At 42.3% G+C, this 14,645-nt stretch overlaps 1 protein-coding gene across 2 annotated transcripts in view; it reads right to left on the reverse strand.

The window, feature by feature from the left end:
* The window catches only part of KIAA2012 (KIAA2012 ortholog), a 110,109-nt gene that overhangs the window by 34,125 nt on the left and 61,339 nt on the right, over window positions 1–14,645 (reverse strand). For both annotated transcript variants that reach the window (XM_047870605.1, XM_047870604.1), the window contains exon 14: window positions 3,912–4,049. In XM_047870605.1, coding sequence (XP_047726561.1) covers window positions 3,912–4,049 — 138 coding nt within the window. The remainder of the gene's footprint in view (window positions 1–3,911; window positions 4,050–14,645) is intronic.

Genomic DNA, 14,645 nt, shown 5'->3' on the forward strand with positions numbered 1-14,645 from the left:
AAAATAAATAGACGTTAAAAAAAATTTTTTTCAAATAAAGAAAAAAAATTAAAAAAAAGACCCCACACATTTTCTTTAATAAAGAAAACCAATTTATGAAAATCATAAGGTATCTTGTGTTAAGATTAAAATATATTATTAAATCTCTGTTCCTCTCCTAGGTTCTGAAGCCAAAACAAAGATGTATAATTAAATTTTCATAGGAATGTAGTAGATAGACCTCATCAACATCACGTATTGTGGGTTTTATTCTCACGTATTGTGAGAATCCCAGTTCTCTCTGCTGGCAGCCATGTCACTGATCATTGTCTCATTTTACCAGTCCCCAATTTCCTCATCTGTACAGCTGGAATCTATACACTCACCAGGAAAGGGGTAGGAAAATTAAATAAATTTCCAATACGTGAGGGCCCTGGTCCTAAGCAGGAGTCAATGAATGTTTGTTCATTTCTCCTTTATGAGTTGAATCTCTTGTAGGTGTGAACATTCTTTCAAAATTATTGTTTCATGTGACCCTTGCCTCACCATTGAGAGATGGGTATGGAGGTCCCAGTATTATGATTTCCATTTTACTAAAAAGGAAGCACAGTCACAGAAATGACTGTCACTCATTTGGCGTCTGCAGTGAGGCTTTGTGGCAGATGGTTGAAAACATGGGCTCTGGAGATGGGCTGTCTTTATCTTGTTCCTGTCATTTACCAACTGTATGACATTTGGGAAGTTACTTAACCTCTCAATGCCTTAGTTTTCTTACCTGTAAAATGGGATAATGTTACTTATTTCCTAGATTCGTTTTGTGAATTAAATGAGTTCTTGCATGTAAAACTTAGAACAGAGTCTGGCACAGAGAAAGTGCTCAGTAATGTTAGCAATTATGATTATTTGCATCTCTTTCCATTTCCCTTTTCAGCCTCGATATTTTTATCTCCCACCCTTATCCCCTGAAATGTGCAATGCTTCCTATAGGCACCAGGAAAAATGAATGAAATGTTGTGTGGATTGACAGGAAATACACAAATGACATGTGTAGAATGAATTGGTTTCTATAAAGCTCAAGATACTGAGGACAGAACTTTCTGTTTGAATTCACCATCCTTTTCTATACAAGCCCTGAGATTTGTCCTTTTCTAGAAGGCAACCCCTAAGAATCTAGGAGCTACCATGTCAAATAAAAAGTCTACCTAAGGAGAGTTTTAACACTGAACATTTGCAAGAAAGGGTGTGCTCTTTTGGACAAGGACAGTTTGGGAGTCAGAAAGCCTAGTGTGTCCCTATAAGTCCCCTGTAGAAGCAGACTGAGTTACAATTTCTGTTAGTCTTAAAAAGGGTGGACCAGAAAGTGGACCTTAGGGATGATCATCCCCTTCCCCCGGTAACATGGTACCAACATTACTGAACAAAAAGTGTACCACAAAAGCACTGTGGACATTAAATACGCAAAACAATTATTATAAATTCTCTACTCTGAATTCTGCAGTTACCAGATGTTCCCTAAATATACTTATCTCATTTCCATAGTAATTATCACCTTTGAACATACTATACGTGTTGCCTGGGGCAGGACAAGGATCTCGGTCTGTTTTGTTTGCTGATGTATTCCAAATGCCCAGAAAGGGTCAGGCACAGAATAGCAGTAGATGCTCACTATAGATGGAATGAATAGTGATGATACTGATGATACCTCATCCTGGAAAGTACCAACCAGAATTCTTTAGGCCTTAAAGGGAGAACTAAACTGATGCTAAGGAAAAAAAGAATAGTTTCATTAGTGTAGGTGTTTTGGGCTCTATTGTGTTCCTCCAACATTTGTATATTGAAGTCCACCATCATCAGTACCTCAGACTGTGAATGCATTTGGAGATACAGTCTTTAAAAACAGGGATGCCTGGTTGGCTCAGTAGGTTGAGCATCTGACTTTGGCTCAGGTCATGATCTCATGGTTTGTGGGTTCGAGCCCCATGTTTGGCTCCGCGCTGACAGCTCAGAGCCTGAAACCTGCTTTGGATTCTGTGTCTCCCTCTCTCTCTGCCCCTCCCCTGCTCACACTCTGTCTCTCTCTCTTAAAAATAAATAAACATTAAAAAATTTTTTAAAACATAAAATGAGATGCATTCATCATTAGGGTGGGCTCTAATCCAATATTACTAGTGTCCTCAGAGGAAGAGGTGATTAGGACACAGACACACACACAGAAGGAGGGCCATGTGAAGACACAGGGAAAAGATGACCATCTACAAACCAAGGAGGAAGGTCTCAGAAGAAACCCATCCTGCCAACACCTAGATCTCAGACTTCTGGCTTCCAGAACTGTGAGAAAATAAATTCTATTGTTTAAGCTACCCAGTCTGTGGTACTTTGTTTGGTGGCCCTAGAAACTAATATAATAAGAAATGAATCAAAGTAATTGTTTTGAATACTTGTAGCATTTCTTTTCCTGCCCAGAATCATTCTTTCTTATTCTGGTTATAAGGACCCTGTTTTCTTTTTTGAAACATTCTTCCTCTCCCCACTTTTAGTCCCTGTAGCCTCAAGCTGAGTCAGTTAGTGTATTCCAATTTCCTGGCCACAGTGATTCATTTGGGCATGAGCATGTGACCCAACTTGGGTCAATAAGATTCAGTTCCAGAATGATCTAGAAAGAGAAGTCAATAGTCCTCTTGTTACATGGGGAAAGAGCCTATCTAAGAGGAAACAGAAGAAAGCAGAGCCCAGCCACAGAGTGAGACAGATTTGGGGCAAATACATCACTCTTCATCAAAGCCCCACATTGTCAGTTCTGGCTGGGATTGGAGTAGCCCAGAGAAGATGTAACCTGAGAACTCTGGATTAGCTGAGGTTATGAGGGTGACCCTCATGACCCCTGAAGTCTCTGACAGTCTATAGCATTGAATAGTGCCACCACCACGAACCTACATATATTTGGTTTCCTCTCCTCTGTTTCTGTCTTTCCTCGTCACTATCAAGGGCCTGGGATATTGTTCTCTAGGGTAGTATAAAGGATCTGAGATCCTTCTAAGCCAAGGCTTGCTTTGTTCCTGATCAGTTTCTTTTACTCCCTGATCATTTATTTCCAGTCCATTTAGCTCTGAGGGGGGCAAACAATGGGTAAGAAGAGAACCCTAAGCTCAGAGGGCTGTTGGATAAGAAGGCAGTCAATTTATGGAGGCTTGCTTTGTTCCTGATTAGTTTCTTTTACTCCCTGATCATTTATTTCTGGTCCATTTAGCTCCGAGGGGGGCAAAGAATGGGTAAGAAGAGAACCCTAAGCCCAAAGGGCTGTTGGATAAGAAGGCAGTCAATTTATGGAGCATTTAGGGAGCACCTTCCATGTGCCAGGCACTGTGTTAGATGCTGGGGCAGGACAGAGTATTGCAAAGGTGGACAAATGACATCCCCACCATAGCAACTCTCAGTACTCTTAACTAGATATGAAACTGAGCTTAGGAGAATAATGAACTCTCAGAGAACAGACAATAAGGTCAGACATCCAAAGAGGATACGCAGTTGACTTGTAAATAGTTACCAAAAATAAATCTTCTCCAGTCAGAATACCAGCTCTACTCAGTTACAGTGATAAAACAGTAACAATTATTTTAGCTACTGTCAAGATAAAATGAGTTATATTTGTTTGTTTTATGAGGTAGTTCAAGGTTATCCTTTCTCGTCTCTTTTTTTTGTCCCCCACCACCCAAACCAGACACCCAACTGATTTGTCCCCGATGGCTGGCTGTGATTACCGTCCTAATTTGTTCTTCCTTCATCTGCTACAAACTGCCTATTTTCTGTCCTTTCTGATAAAGCAGGAACTCTGAGGGACTTCTGAAGCTGTTTTTGTACCATGCAGAAATGTATTAACTGGGATGCCTGTGTATGTGTCTATAAAACTCCTCGTCTTCTCAGTGTGAGATCACCTTCAGGAACGGCGTCATGTCGATGTGCAGCTTGCGCGTGTAAAATTCTTTTCTGTTTGAACATATCAGCCCTTTATTTATACAACTTTGAGGCTCTCCTCTCTTCTGAGCTGCTGCCTCCAAGGACTGCTGGGCTCCCTGTGAAGAGAAGCAGAAAGCCCAACTTTCATAGGAATGATATACAGTGCGACAAGAGCTAGTCTAAATCCCCAAATATTTATAGAAAGTAATTTTTCATCGTTGGAACACTAGTCATAACACCTATTTTTATCATTGAAGACACAGGGGACCCATATATATATAGAGGATAATCCAAGACTGGTTATTAATTCATACCTGGGGTCAGTGTAATAGGAAAGTGGAAAAAAGGACCTTCCTGTGTTTCAGGATTGTAATCATTTTATTGAATCCTCATAACAACCCTGTGAGGCAGTTCTTGGTATTCCCATTTCACAGATGAGGAACTGCAGGCTCTGAGAGTTATTTAACGTAAATAGCCCAAAGCTATGCAGCTGGTAATTACCGTGTGCCCCAGACTCCATATAGCTTCCACAAATGGTTATCAAATCTACCTTGCTGATAAAGTTACAGCAATACTCCAGTTTATTTGCAACCTTAAAATGTATTTGATGTGTTAGGAGGAGTGATTTGGATGAATGTAGCAACAAGGAAGGAAGAATGGGCTAATACAGGGGCCTAGGGCCTCTCCAATGTCTCAGGCCATGCTCTCTCTCCTGTTACCACAACATGAAAATGATGTCATGATTTAGAACACTACAAAGTTTGATCTGATGTCGCTTTCCAGCCATGCTCCATACTGCAACCTGGTTGATCTTTCCAAGATGCAAAGTGGACCATACCACTCTGCTTAAAACATTCAAAGGCCCTTGCCCTCAGCATGAAGGCCAACCCACTTAAAAAGCTTATAAGACCCTTCTTGCCTGGCCCTGGACTATCTCTCCTGCCTCATTCAGTCATTCAAGAAATATTTATTGAGTGCCTTTTCTATGCCCAGTAGAGCAGATACAGCAGTGCAAGAAGCAAACAAGTCTCCAGCCCCATGAAAACTGCACATAGATTTCATTGAGAGGGAAGAGATAACAAGTAAGTGGAACATAAGTTATGTCTGCCAGTGATTTGTGACTTGGAGAAGAATAAAGCAGAGAGGGGAGTAAGGAGTAGCTGGGATGGCAGTGTAGGCTGCAATTTTAAGCAGGAAGGCCCCATAAGAAAGTGATTTTTGAGCAAAGCTCTGAAGGTCAGGGAAGGTTCTGTGGGGCTCTCTGCAGGAACTGTTTACTTCACTGTGGGAATAGCAAGTGCAAAGAACTACCATCAATACTGACCTTTCCAAGGCCAGTTCCTGGAGACTGTCCTTCCCCCTCCTGGGAATGCATTCCTCCCTTCGGGTTCCTCCTCATCCTTCCGGTCTGGCTTGCTTGTCCCATGTACCTTCCATGACATCCAGAGCACTGAGCACTTCCCTCATTGCCCACAATGATGCTCATGCTGTGCAGCCAACTCCCCTCCCCACTAGACTACAAGCTCCATGAGGGCAAGAACCATGACTGTGCTGTTTCTAGGTAACAGTAGTGCCTAGCACAGGGTATGGAAACAAACAGATACTTGATACACATTTGCTGAACAAAAGAGTAACAATCACATTGGGCGCAAGCTACATGTTGTAGACCAATTCAATTACAATGGGTACAGCCAGTGAGAACATCGTTAACAGGAAGTACGTGCTGACCTCCAGAGGCCTATCCACTGCATAGCACTGGCTCCTCCTTCACAAAGAAGAAAGTTATTTGTTATTCTTTAGGGCTGACTTGCTGGGGTCACTAGTGTGCCATGAGATCACCCTGGGTGTGGATTTGATCATTTCCATATTTTCTAGTAGACTAAATCTCAGATGTCTGTCTCTCTGGGCCATTATAAACTCCCCCTCCTATAACATTTATATTACTTTAAAGTATTAATGATGAATTAACTGTTGGGCCCCCACAAGCAGCCATCATTTTGATGCATGCCCCCACCCATTTCCTTTGTTTTGAAATATGGCTAGAGATAAAGACTTTCCTGGACAATTACATATCCAATTTTTTGTCATCTCAGTCATATATCTGATTAGCTTCTTGGAGTAAGATAGCCCCTCCCTGTTTCTAGATCAAATGAAAACATTTGGTCTGAGCTAGAATCACACAAAAAATTTGAAGCTTTCTAGCTTCCAAAATCATGCATGAATCACTGGGTGGAATAATAGAAATCAGACAATACTGATTTGAGGGAAACTTCTCCATTATCTTCCAGAGAAGGTTTTGTGTTAGCCCAGAAGACAAAAGCATAGTCACAGCCAGTTCCAATGGTTAGAATTACTTTAACTCCTTATGTGGGGCTCAGGTTGAAGAGTGGGGAGTTGAGAGGCTTTGAGGAAAGTCCTTCCAAGGGGCACCTGGGTGGCTCAGTTTGTTGAGCGTCCAACTTCATTCAGCTCAGGTTGTGTTGGTGTGGTTCACGAGTTTGAGCCCCATGTTGGGCTCTTTGCTGACAGCTCTGAGCCTGGAGCCTGCTTCATATTCTGTGTCTCCCTCTCTGCCCCTCCCCCCTTCATGCTCTGTCTCTCTCTCAAAAATAAACATAAACAAAATTAAAACAAAAGTCCTTCCAAATCATCTGACCTGTAAATCTTTCTTTTTAAATGTTTATTTATTTATTCATCTTGAGAGAGAGAGAAAGAGCATATACACATGCATGCATGCAAGCAAGCAGGGAAGGGGTAGAGAGGGAGAGAGAGAATCCTAAGCAGGCTCCATGCTGTCAGTGCAGAGCCTGATGCAGGGCTCAGTCTCACAAATCGTGAGATCATGAAATCATGACCTGAGCTGAAATCAAGAATCAGACACTTTATTTTAACTCCTTATGTGGAGCTCAGATTGAAGAGTGGGCAGTTGAGAGGCTTTGAGAAAAGTCTCTCCAAATTATCTGACCATAAATTTTGTGATAAAACAATTCTTCCAACTGTATGGCTCACCTCTTTAACATTAGGGGCCATGAATTCTAGCTTGATGGAATGTCTTCAGTGAAGGCTCTCTAGTCACTGGAATGTGAAGAACTGTTTTTGCTTATTACATTCAACTGTTCTAACAAATAAATGATAGTGAAAGGGGGTTTGGGGGTTTGGGGGTTTGGAGGAAAGAAAAGATTGAATATATAAAGAGGATTCTGGGAGGTGGTGAGAAGAAGAGAAAAAGTCAGAAAGTTAAAATCAGGCGACAAAGCCATGTGTTGGGATGGTTTTTCATTTATTCATTAAACTGATATTTATTTGGTGATATTGTATGTGCCAGGCAAACAAACACATACATAAGTTGGATGATTTTATTTGTTTTTTATTATTTTTAATTATTTTTATTTTTGAGAGAGAGAAAGACAGAGAGACAGAGAGACAATGAGTGAGGGAAGGGCAGAGAAAGGGGGACAAAGGATCCCAAATGGGCTGTGCACTGACAGCAGCAAGTCTGATACGGGCCTTGAACTCACGAACCACAAGATCATGACCTGACCTGAAGCTGGACGCTCAACCAACTGAGCCACCCAGGAACCTCAAGCTGGATGATTTTAAATTTTTTTTTTTAACATTTAATTATTTTTGAGACAGAGAGAGAGCATGAACAGGGGGAGGGCCAGAGAGAGAGGGAGACACAGAATCTGAAGCAGGCTCCAGGCTCTGAGCTGTCAGCGCAGAGCCCGATGCGGGGCTTGAACTCACGGACCGTGAGATCGTGACCTGAGCGAAGTCGGACGCTCAACCGACTGAGCCACCCAGGCGCCCCAAGCTGGATGATTTTAGATAAGTCTATGAAGACAGTGAAATGGAATAAGATGGAAGTTGATGGGGAGGGGTGGGACTTGCCTTTGGGTGATGAGGGAAAACCTTTCCAGGGTGACTTGAACAGAAAACTGGGGGACAAGAAGAAGCCAACTCTGGAAGGATCTATCTTTAGCAGTCAGTGCAGCCTATATCTGATTATTCAGAGGTAAAACCAGGTGGGGGTTCTCTGAAAGGACAGTGGAATTCCTGATTTCTAGGCCTGTTCTAAGCAGCCCTTTGAGCTCCATCCCTGATCCTGCAAGGCGCCCTTCTGTTTCTGGGTGGGAGAACCATCATAATTGACACTTGCAGCTCTTGGGCTATTTTGAGAGCAAAGACAGCAGGATAAATAGCAAACAGGAGTCAAGGTACCTGAAGATGTAGAAAGGGGAAGAAAACACAAGGAAAAATAGAAGGGAAGGAAAATGGGGGAATTAGAAGAAAGGAGAGATGCCTGAAGCTTTTATGTTTCTTTTACATGGATGCTTTGCTGGGAATGATTACAAAACCAGTGGAAGGGTCAATGTTTAGCAGAAAATCAAAACCCACCTGTATTGTATTGTAACTACCTTAATATTTTCATGTTCTGCTAAAAACACCTGGAAGCCTTTCTCGTCAGTAAGTGAAACAATAAAGATTAATGAGTTAATTTGGTAAAGCTGATTTGAATTGCACAGAAGGTGTTGCGTAAGTACTTGGCATTTAAAAAGTTATCTGACATTTAAAAGGAGATGGCTGTTAATGAATTCGAGAGCTAATCTTATACTCTGACAGAGTGAGCCATGGAAAATCCAGGATTATTATCTTGCTGTAAACATAATGTGATTCAGTTGAATGCCAGAACAAAAGAGAGCTATCGGCTGTAATACAAATATCCATATGCTCACATACATAATGTAGCAAAACTTACAGAGGATGTCCATTAAATAAATATAATTTCCTTTCTTACTCTTATAATCTCTGAGCCACAAACTTAAAGAAAAACCCTTCTCTCTGGTAATTTTGTCCCCTCCTTTCAATTTGTGTATTTTGAAGGGTCACCACCCAGGGTTGGCTCTCTAGTCAATGGAATGTTTTACCTTAAGAAGGAAAGCAGATCCTAAACGCAGTCAGCTATATCTCTACCCATGGGGCCCACAGAGCCCCAAAGATATAGATCTGTCCTGCAGGCGTCTCTCAGACCCTCCTCTTTACTTCTCCCACTCCTTTCTAATTGGGGTTCCCCATCTCTGTAGCTGTGGCTTAATGGCTCCAAGAGGAGCTATTGTCCCTCATTAAGAAGGCTGCAACACTCTCGCTGTCTAACTGCCTCCCACGCAGCTCACAACTTCATTCTGCCTGAGAGAAAGCTGCCAAGAGTCTCTGGGAACCTGTGGGCAAGCTGAGCTGGAGGAAGAAAACAGAAGGAAGGCAGGCCTTTGTAGCCAAGATCTGAAATGTACTGGGGCACACACCCCATCATTATCTTAATGCATGGAGAGCAGGGTCGGGAGGCCTTTGCTGAAACCCTTATGTGGTCTATCAAGTTGTCACATCAAACCTCTGTGCACACAGGGCATTTGTCCCCTCCTGTGAGCAAACAAAAGGAAAAGAGCGAGTCTCTCCTTTGGACCACCAGGCCCCCCTCCTTGGCTGAGAGTCTGTCCTTCCACTTTCCTGGGGGTTGGGGGACTCTGAATCCCAGCGGGGATGAATAGATCTGAGAGATTTAGTCACTGGGGGTGGGGAGGGGTGAGGAGGACTAGGATTCTGAACTTCCCCCTCACCATGTTCCCTGCTGGGGGGGTGGGGACCAAATCCTGGAAAGGGTCACTCTTGCCTGATGTCTGAAGGGTCTGGCCAGTTCCCCAGCACTTGGCCTTCTCAGGCCCTATTATTTCTTGCCCATGGAAGCCTGTGGAACTAAAAGGATGCAGTAGGAATGGGGACACAGTGGGGGCTAAGAAGGGAATGTAGGTCTATAGGGCTCCCTATGACTGGGCTGCCTAGGGTGGGATCTCAGTGGGCCAGGGGCTTTGTATACACTATCAACTCAGGGTAACTGGGAGGAGACCCTGGCTGTGCAAGGTCAGCCACCCCAGCCACCCTAGGTCCTCCTCTGCGAACTTGTGTCAATCTAGGTTTCCCTGGCCTGGAGAAACAGAAGACCTCTAGTCTTTAGGAGGCCTGATGGAACACCAGGATCTCAATTCAAAACCCCATTTGCCTGCATAGGCTCTTTCTGAGGAGAAAGGACCCCAAGCCATGGTGTGGTTCCACTCATCACAAGTCTGCCCTGTGGTCCCTGTGCCTGTCACTTGGGTTCATCCTGTTCATCTTGGCCACTTGACATCCTGGCCTGTGTTTTGTGTTCTAAAGGCAATTTGCTGCTGGTGAGATGTGCTGAGTGGACAGTTTTAGGAGGGCTGTGCAAGGAGGCATGGTAGAGAGACAGTTTGGTTGGAAACCAGAGAAGAGCCTTCTTATTTTTCCTCCTGTCACAAATTTTGGTCTCTACTTTTTTATGCCTCAACTCTATGAAAAGGATCTGACATCCTCCTGAGTGTTTAACAAATTAGCCTCATAGCTAGCAAACTTAGATTAGGAAGAGAAACACTGCAATCTCCAGTCTTAGCTTTTGTGAGAAACTCATTTATTGACTTTTGTCATTTCGTTAAGTTTCTATGCCTCAGTTTTCCTACCTATAAAATGGGGCATTTGAATAATGTTCCACTCAGGGAGCATTTGAATAATGAAACCCAGGACACCTTAATTCCAGGGCTTTTACTATCTGGAAGTAAATCTTATCCATCAGTTCTAATTGATATTGTCTTCAGTTTAATTAAGTGCTTTGTTGACACAACAGAATCATTGTTTATCTGGCTTAGCAGGAGCTGGAGGAGAAAAATTTTAAGCCAAAATAGTGATCTCTTTTGCCCCAGGGGAGGTAGAAACTAGCTTTTTCTGTGAGGGGGTGTCTGGCTGCCTTCAGGCTGTAACTGTGCCTGTGATTGAGAGATGACATCCTATTTTCGACTGGGAGACTGGGAGGTGGTGGGATGCAGAGTGGGAAATCTGAACGAGTCCCTACCTGCTTCTAACCCAACACTTTAACCCCAAACTGTGTGACTTCCTTTTTACATTGGATCTGGTGTGACTTTTCCAATCTGACAGACAACCAAGAGACAGGGAATCTCAACTTGCAAACTGATTCCACTGTAATAGGTCATTTAAAATCAGCCGATTTTCACTAGAAAAAGAAATGATGCCCATGTTGCTTTGATTTCTACACTGGCCCATTGAAGTTGATCTAACCCATAATTTAGCTGGACTAAAAAGCTGAAGTAGCCCTGGTAGTGCTGGGATGGCAGAGGACTGGAAGAAGAGAAACAAAAATCTCCTTTCTCTTTCTTTCCTGCCCCTTCCCTTCCTTTGGGTCCTCCTGTCCTCTGACTTCTAAGTTTTCCTGGGCAGCACTGCTGGATCCAGTGCTCCTGGTGCCAAAATTCTCTGCCTCCCCCCGTCTCAGGCCTTCAGCTGTGCTTCCTTGGGTGCAAGACAGGAAACAATTAAAAAAAAATCACAATGAGATATGAGAAACCCAAAGGAATCTCTGATAGGTAGACCTGTAAGCAGTGAAACAAAATCCAGACAGCATGGATACTTGGTTGGGGGGATATTTGGGCTTGGTGGTTGGGTGTGATGGGGGGTGGGGGAAAATGGTTAGGTAGACTGGCTCACAGTGCTTTAAATTATTCCTGCTTTTCAAGCTTCTCCTTTTCCACATCTGACCCCTTAGATATATAAACTCCCCAACTTCTGTTTTATAATGGCTTTCAAGCAGAGAGCAGGGCAATGGAATAATAATTACTATTGTAAATTATGGGATTACTTAGTGACAAACATTGTGTTAATCCCTTTCCATATGTTGTTTCATCTAATTCTTGTCATGACCCCATGAGGGACATATTTTTATCCTTTACTGATGAGGAAATTGAGCCTCTGAGAGGTTAAATACCTTCCTGAAACCACACAGCCAGGATGCAAGAAGCAGGGACCTAAATGCAGCTTTGTGGGATTCCCAAACCAGCAGGCTTCTTTACAAGTGCAGGTCACATGTTGAATGGGATTCTGTCTGTTGTGACATCTGTTTCCTCATCTGTAAAATGGGGATAATACCCATACCTACCTCATAGGGATGTTGTAAGGATTAAAGGAGATAATCCTAAACCCTGCACATAGTAAACCTCAAAAACATTGGCTGTAATTACCATCTAAAAAGACCCTCTCAAGATAATGGGGAGATAACTGTAGATACTTATAATATAATGGAAGTTCATTATACTAGCCCCTCTACTTTTGCATGTGTTTGAAATTTTCCATAATAAAAAGAAAAAGAAATCAACTAGGCACATATCATGTGTCTAGTTGGAACTAGCAGCCAATAGATTAATAAATACAGATGTCCTGGAATAAATGACAGTCACAGTGAAAATTCAAGTAATAAAAGCCTGGTTTTGTAATTAAAAACAAACCCCTCTCAGTAAATTATCCTTAAATTGTCAATGGAATTTGGGGCTGACAAAATAATCCTGTGGGTGAGGTTGAACCAGAAGTTGAAGTTTGCTTAGATCTTCAAAAAACCTTTGAATCAAGCTTCACAACCAAAACTATTTACAAATCCAGGGAGGGAGAAAAGAGGAGAGGAGGGAAAGAAGAGGGAGAGGGGACCAGCATGGAACCTGGAAAAATTCTGTACCATGCATTTGGAAATGAGTAACAAAAGGTAGGGAGCAAAGCCCACTTCTCTGGGTGGGGAGATGAGGACAGCTAATTCTCTTAGAAATCAGTGCTAGGCCCAAACTTACTTATCAGCCTCAAAAAGATCTCCAAGAAGGAGATGGCTGGTGACATCTTCAATCTGCACATGACCCAGAGATTGAAATACCAAATTGTGCCAACCAACAGCAGGAAGTGTCTGGAGATTGTGTGAGCTGTTAGAGAAATGTCAGCTGAACTTCCGTATCATTATCACTGGAAATAAAACAAGTGCAATTCTTCAAATCCTATTTGGAGGATTATGGCTTTTTTACCCAGAACATGGTCCTTAATGTCAACTAAAGATGGTCAGTTTTTTCCCAGTAGCTACCATGTGCCAAGAACTGTGGTAAACACAAGGGATACACAGATGAATAAGGCAGAAGTGGTGGGTGGGGGGCATCTGTCTTTAAAGATTAGTATCTTGTTCTTTTAGATAATAGCCAAAAAATTCAATAGAAAGCAGGATATGGCTCAGAAGGATATTGAAACAAAAGGTTATCTTTGTACCCTTTTGTACAAAAACTTAGCGTGTCTACAGGTGGGTTTTGTGTGTGTGTGTGTGTGTGTGTGTGTGTGTGTGTGTGTGTATGTGTGTGTTTTGTCCTGAAAGAGGAAGGCTGAAAGGGGATATGAACACCATCTGTCAAACCACCAAGGAAACAGATGGGGTAAACATAGGTTTATTCAACCTAAATCTTAGTGTGCTAGAATTACAGGCTACTCTTTGAAATCCCCAAGAAGTAAATTTAGGACACCTAAGATCAAATATGAATTCATACTCTTGTAAATTCATGAAACCTGAACTTAAGAGATAATACACGTTGAAATAGAAGTGGCTATGAGAAGTGGGAAAAAAGGACATAATTCCAGTTTAACAGGATTTTTAGGACACTACCAAAGTTCTAATCCCCACAAAGCAACAAAACAAAACCCAAGATAAAGCATGCAAGAAAGGATGTTTGCTTTCCTTAACAAAGGGAGAAAATTGACAATGAGAAAACTGGTGAGGTAGTTTCTTTCTTATTTTAAACAAAGAGATGCAATGATTCTTGGGAAATCTAATTAAGGTTTGAGCTTGTACTTTGATACTCTTTACTGACAACCTCTCTGCCCTGATAGCTCTATAAACCACTGGGCTAAGGACCCTTCTTGCTCCAAGCTTACATAGATAGATCTGTGTGGACAAGAGAGTTTCATAGTTTGAGATCCAAACTTTTCAGAAAAAGAGGTAAATTCATTGTCCCCCAAAGTCTAGGGTCAGTGGGATAAAACAGTGAAAAGGGGTTGAGATCCTTAGAAGAAGAATTCTGGTGACCCTCTCCAACAATTTAGTAAAAACTAAATAATTTTAACAGTTAGTTAAAAAATAATGGCACTATGATATTGCCTCTTGTTTAGCTTTCTGTATACTTGTTGTTTACTGTGATTCCTAGATCATTTAAAAAAATTTTTTTTCAACGTTTATTTATTTTTGGGACAGAGAGAGACAGAGCATGAACGGGGGAGGGGCAGAGAGAGAGGGAGACACAGAATCGGAAACAGGCTCCAGGCTCTGAGCCATCAGCCCAGAGCCTGATGCGGGGCTCGAACTCCCGGACTGCGAGATGGTGACCTGGCTGAAGTCCCGGACTGCGAGATCGTGACCTGGCTGAAGTCGGACGCTTAACCGACTGCACCACCCAGGAGCCCCGACTCCTAGATCATTTAAAGCCAGATGTGAATAAAACTAGCTTTCCTCTTGATTCCTTTTTCCTTCTTACAGGGAGGATTTTGAAAGAAAAATGAATAATAGTGAAAAATAAGACAAACTAAAAAAACCTCAACTCAACAGGGCCCTAATTTCAAATTAGCATGACAGAAATTTTTTGCATGCATTATTTGCAAGTCTTTTCCTTGCAGATTGAAGATGTCACTAGGCGTCCTTCTTGGAGATATTTTTGAAGCTAATAAGTGAGATTGGGCCCAGCACTGATTTCTAAGAGAATTAGCTGTCTGCATCTCCCTGTCCAGAGAAGTAGGCTTTACTCCCTACCTTCTGTTACTCATTCCCAAAGGCATGGCAC

The sequence above is a fragment of the Prionailurus viverrinus genome, chromosome C1 (genome assembly GCF_022837055.1).
Source record: "Prionailurus viverrinus isolate Anna chromosome C1, UM_Priviv_1.0, whole genome shotgun sequence".
Lineage (NCBI taxonomy): Eukaryota > Metazoa > Chordata > Mammalia > Carnivora > Felidae > Prionailurus > Prionailurus viverrinus.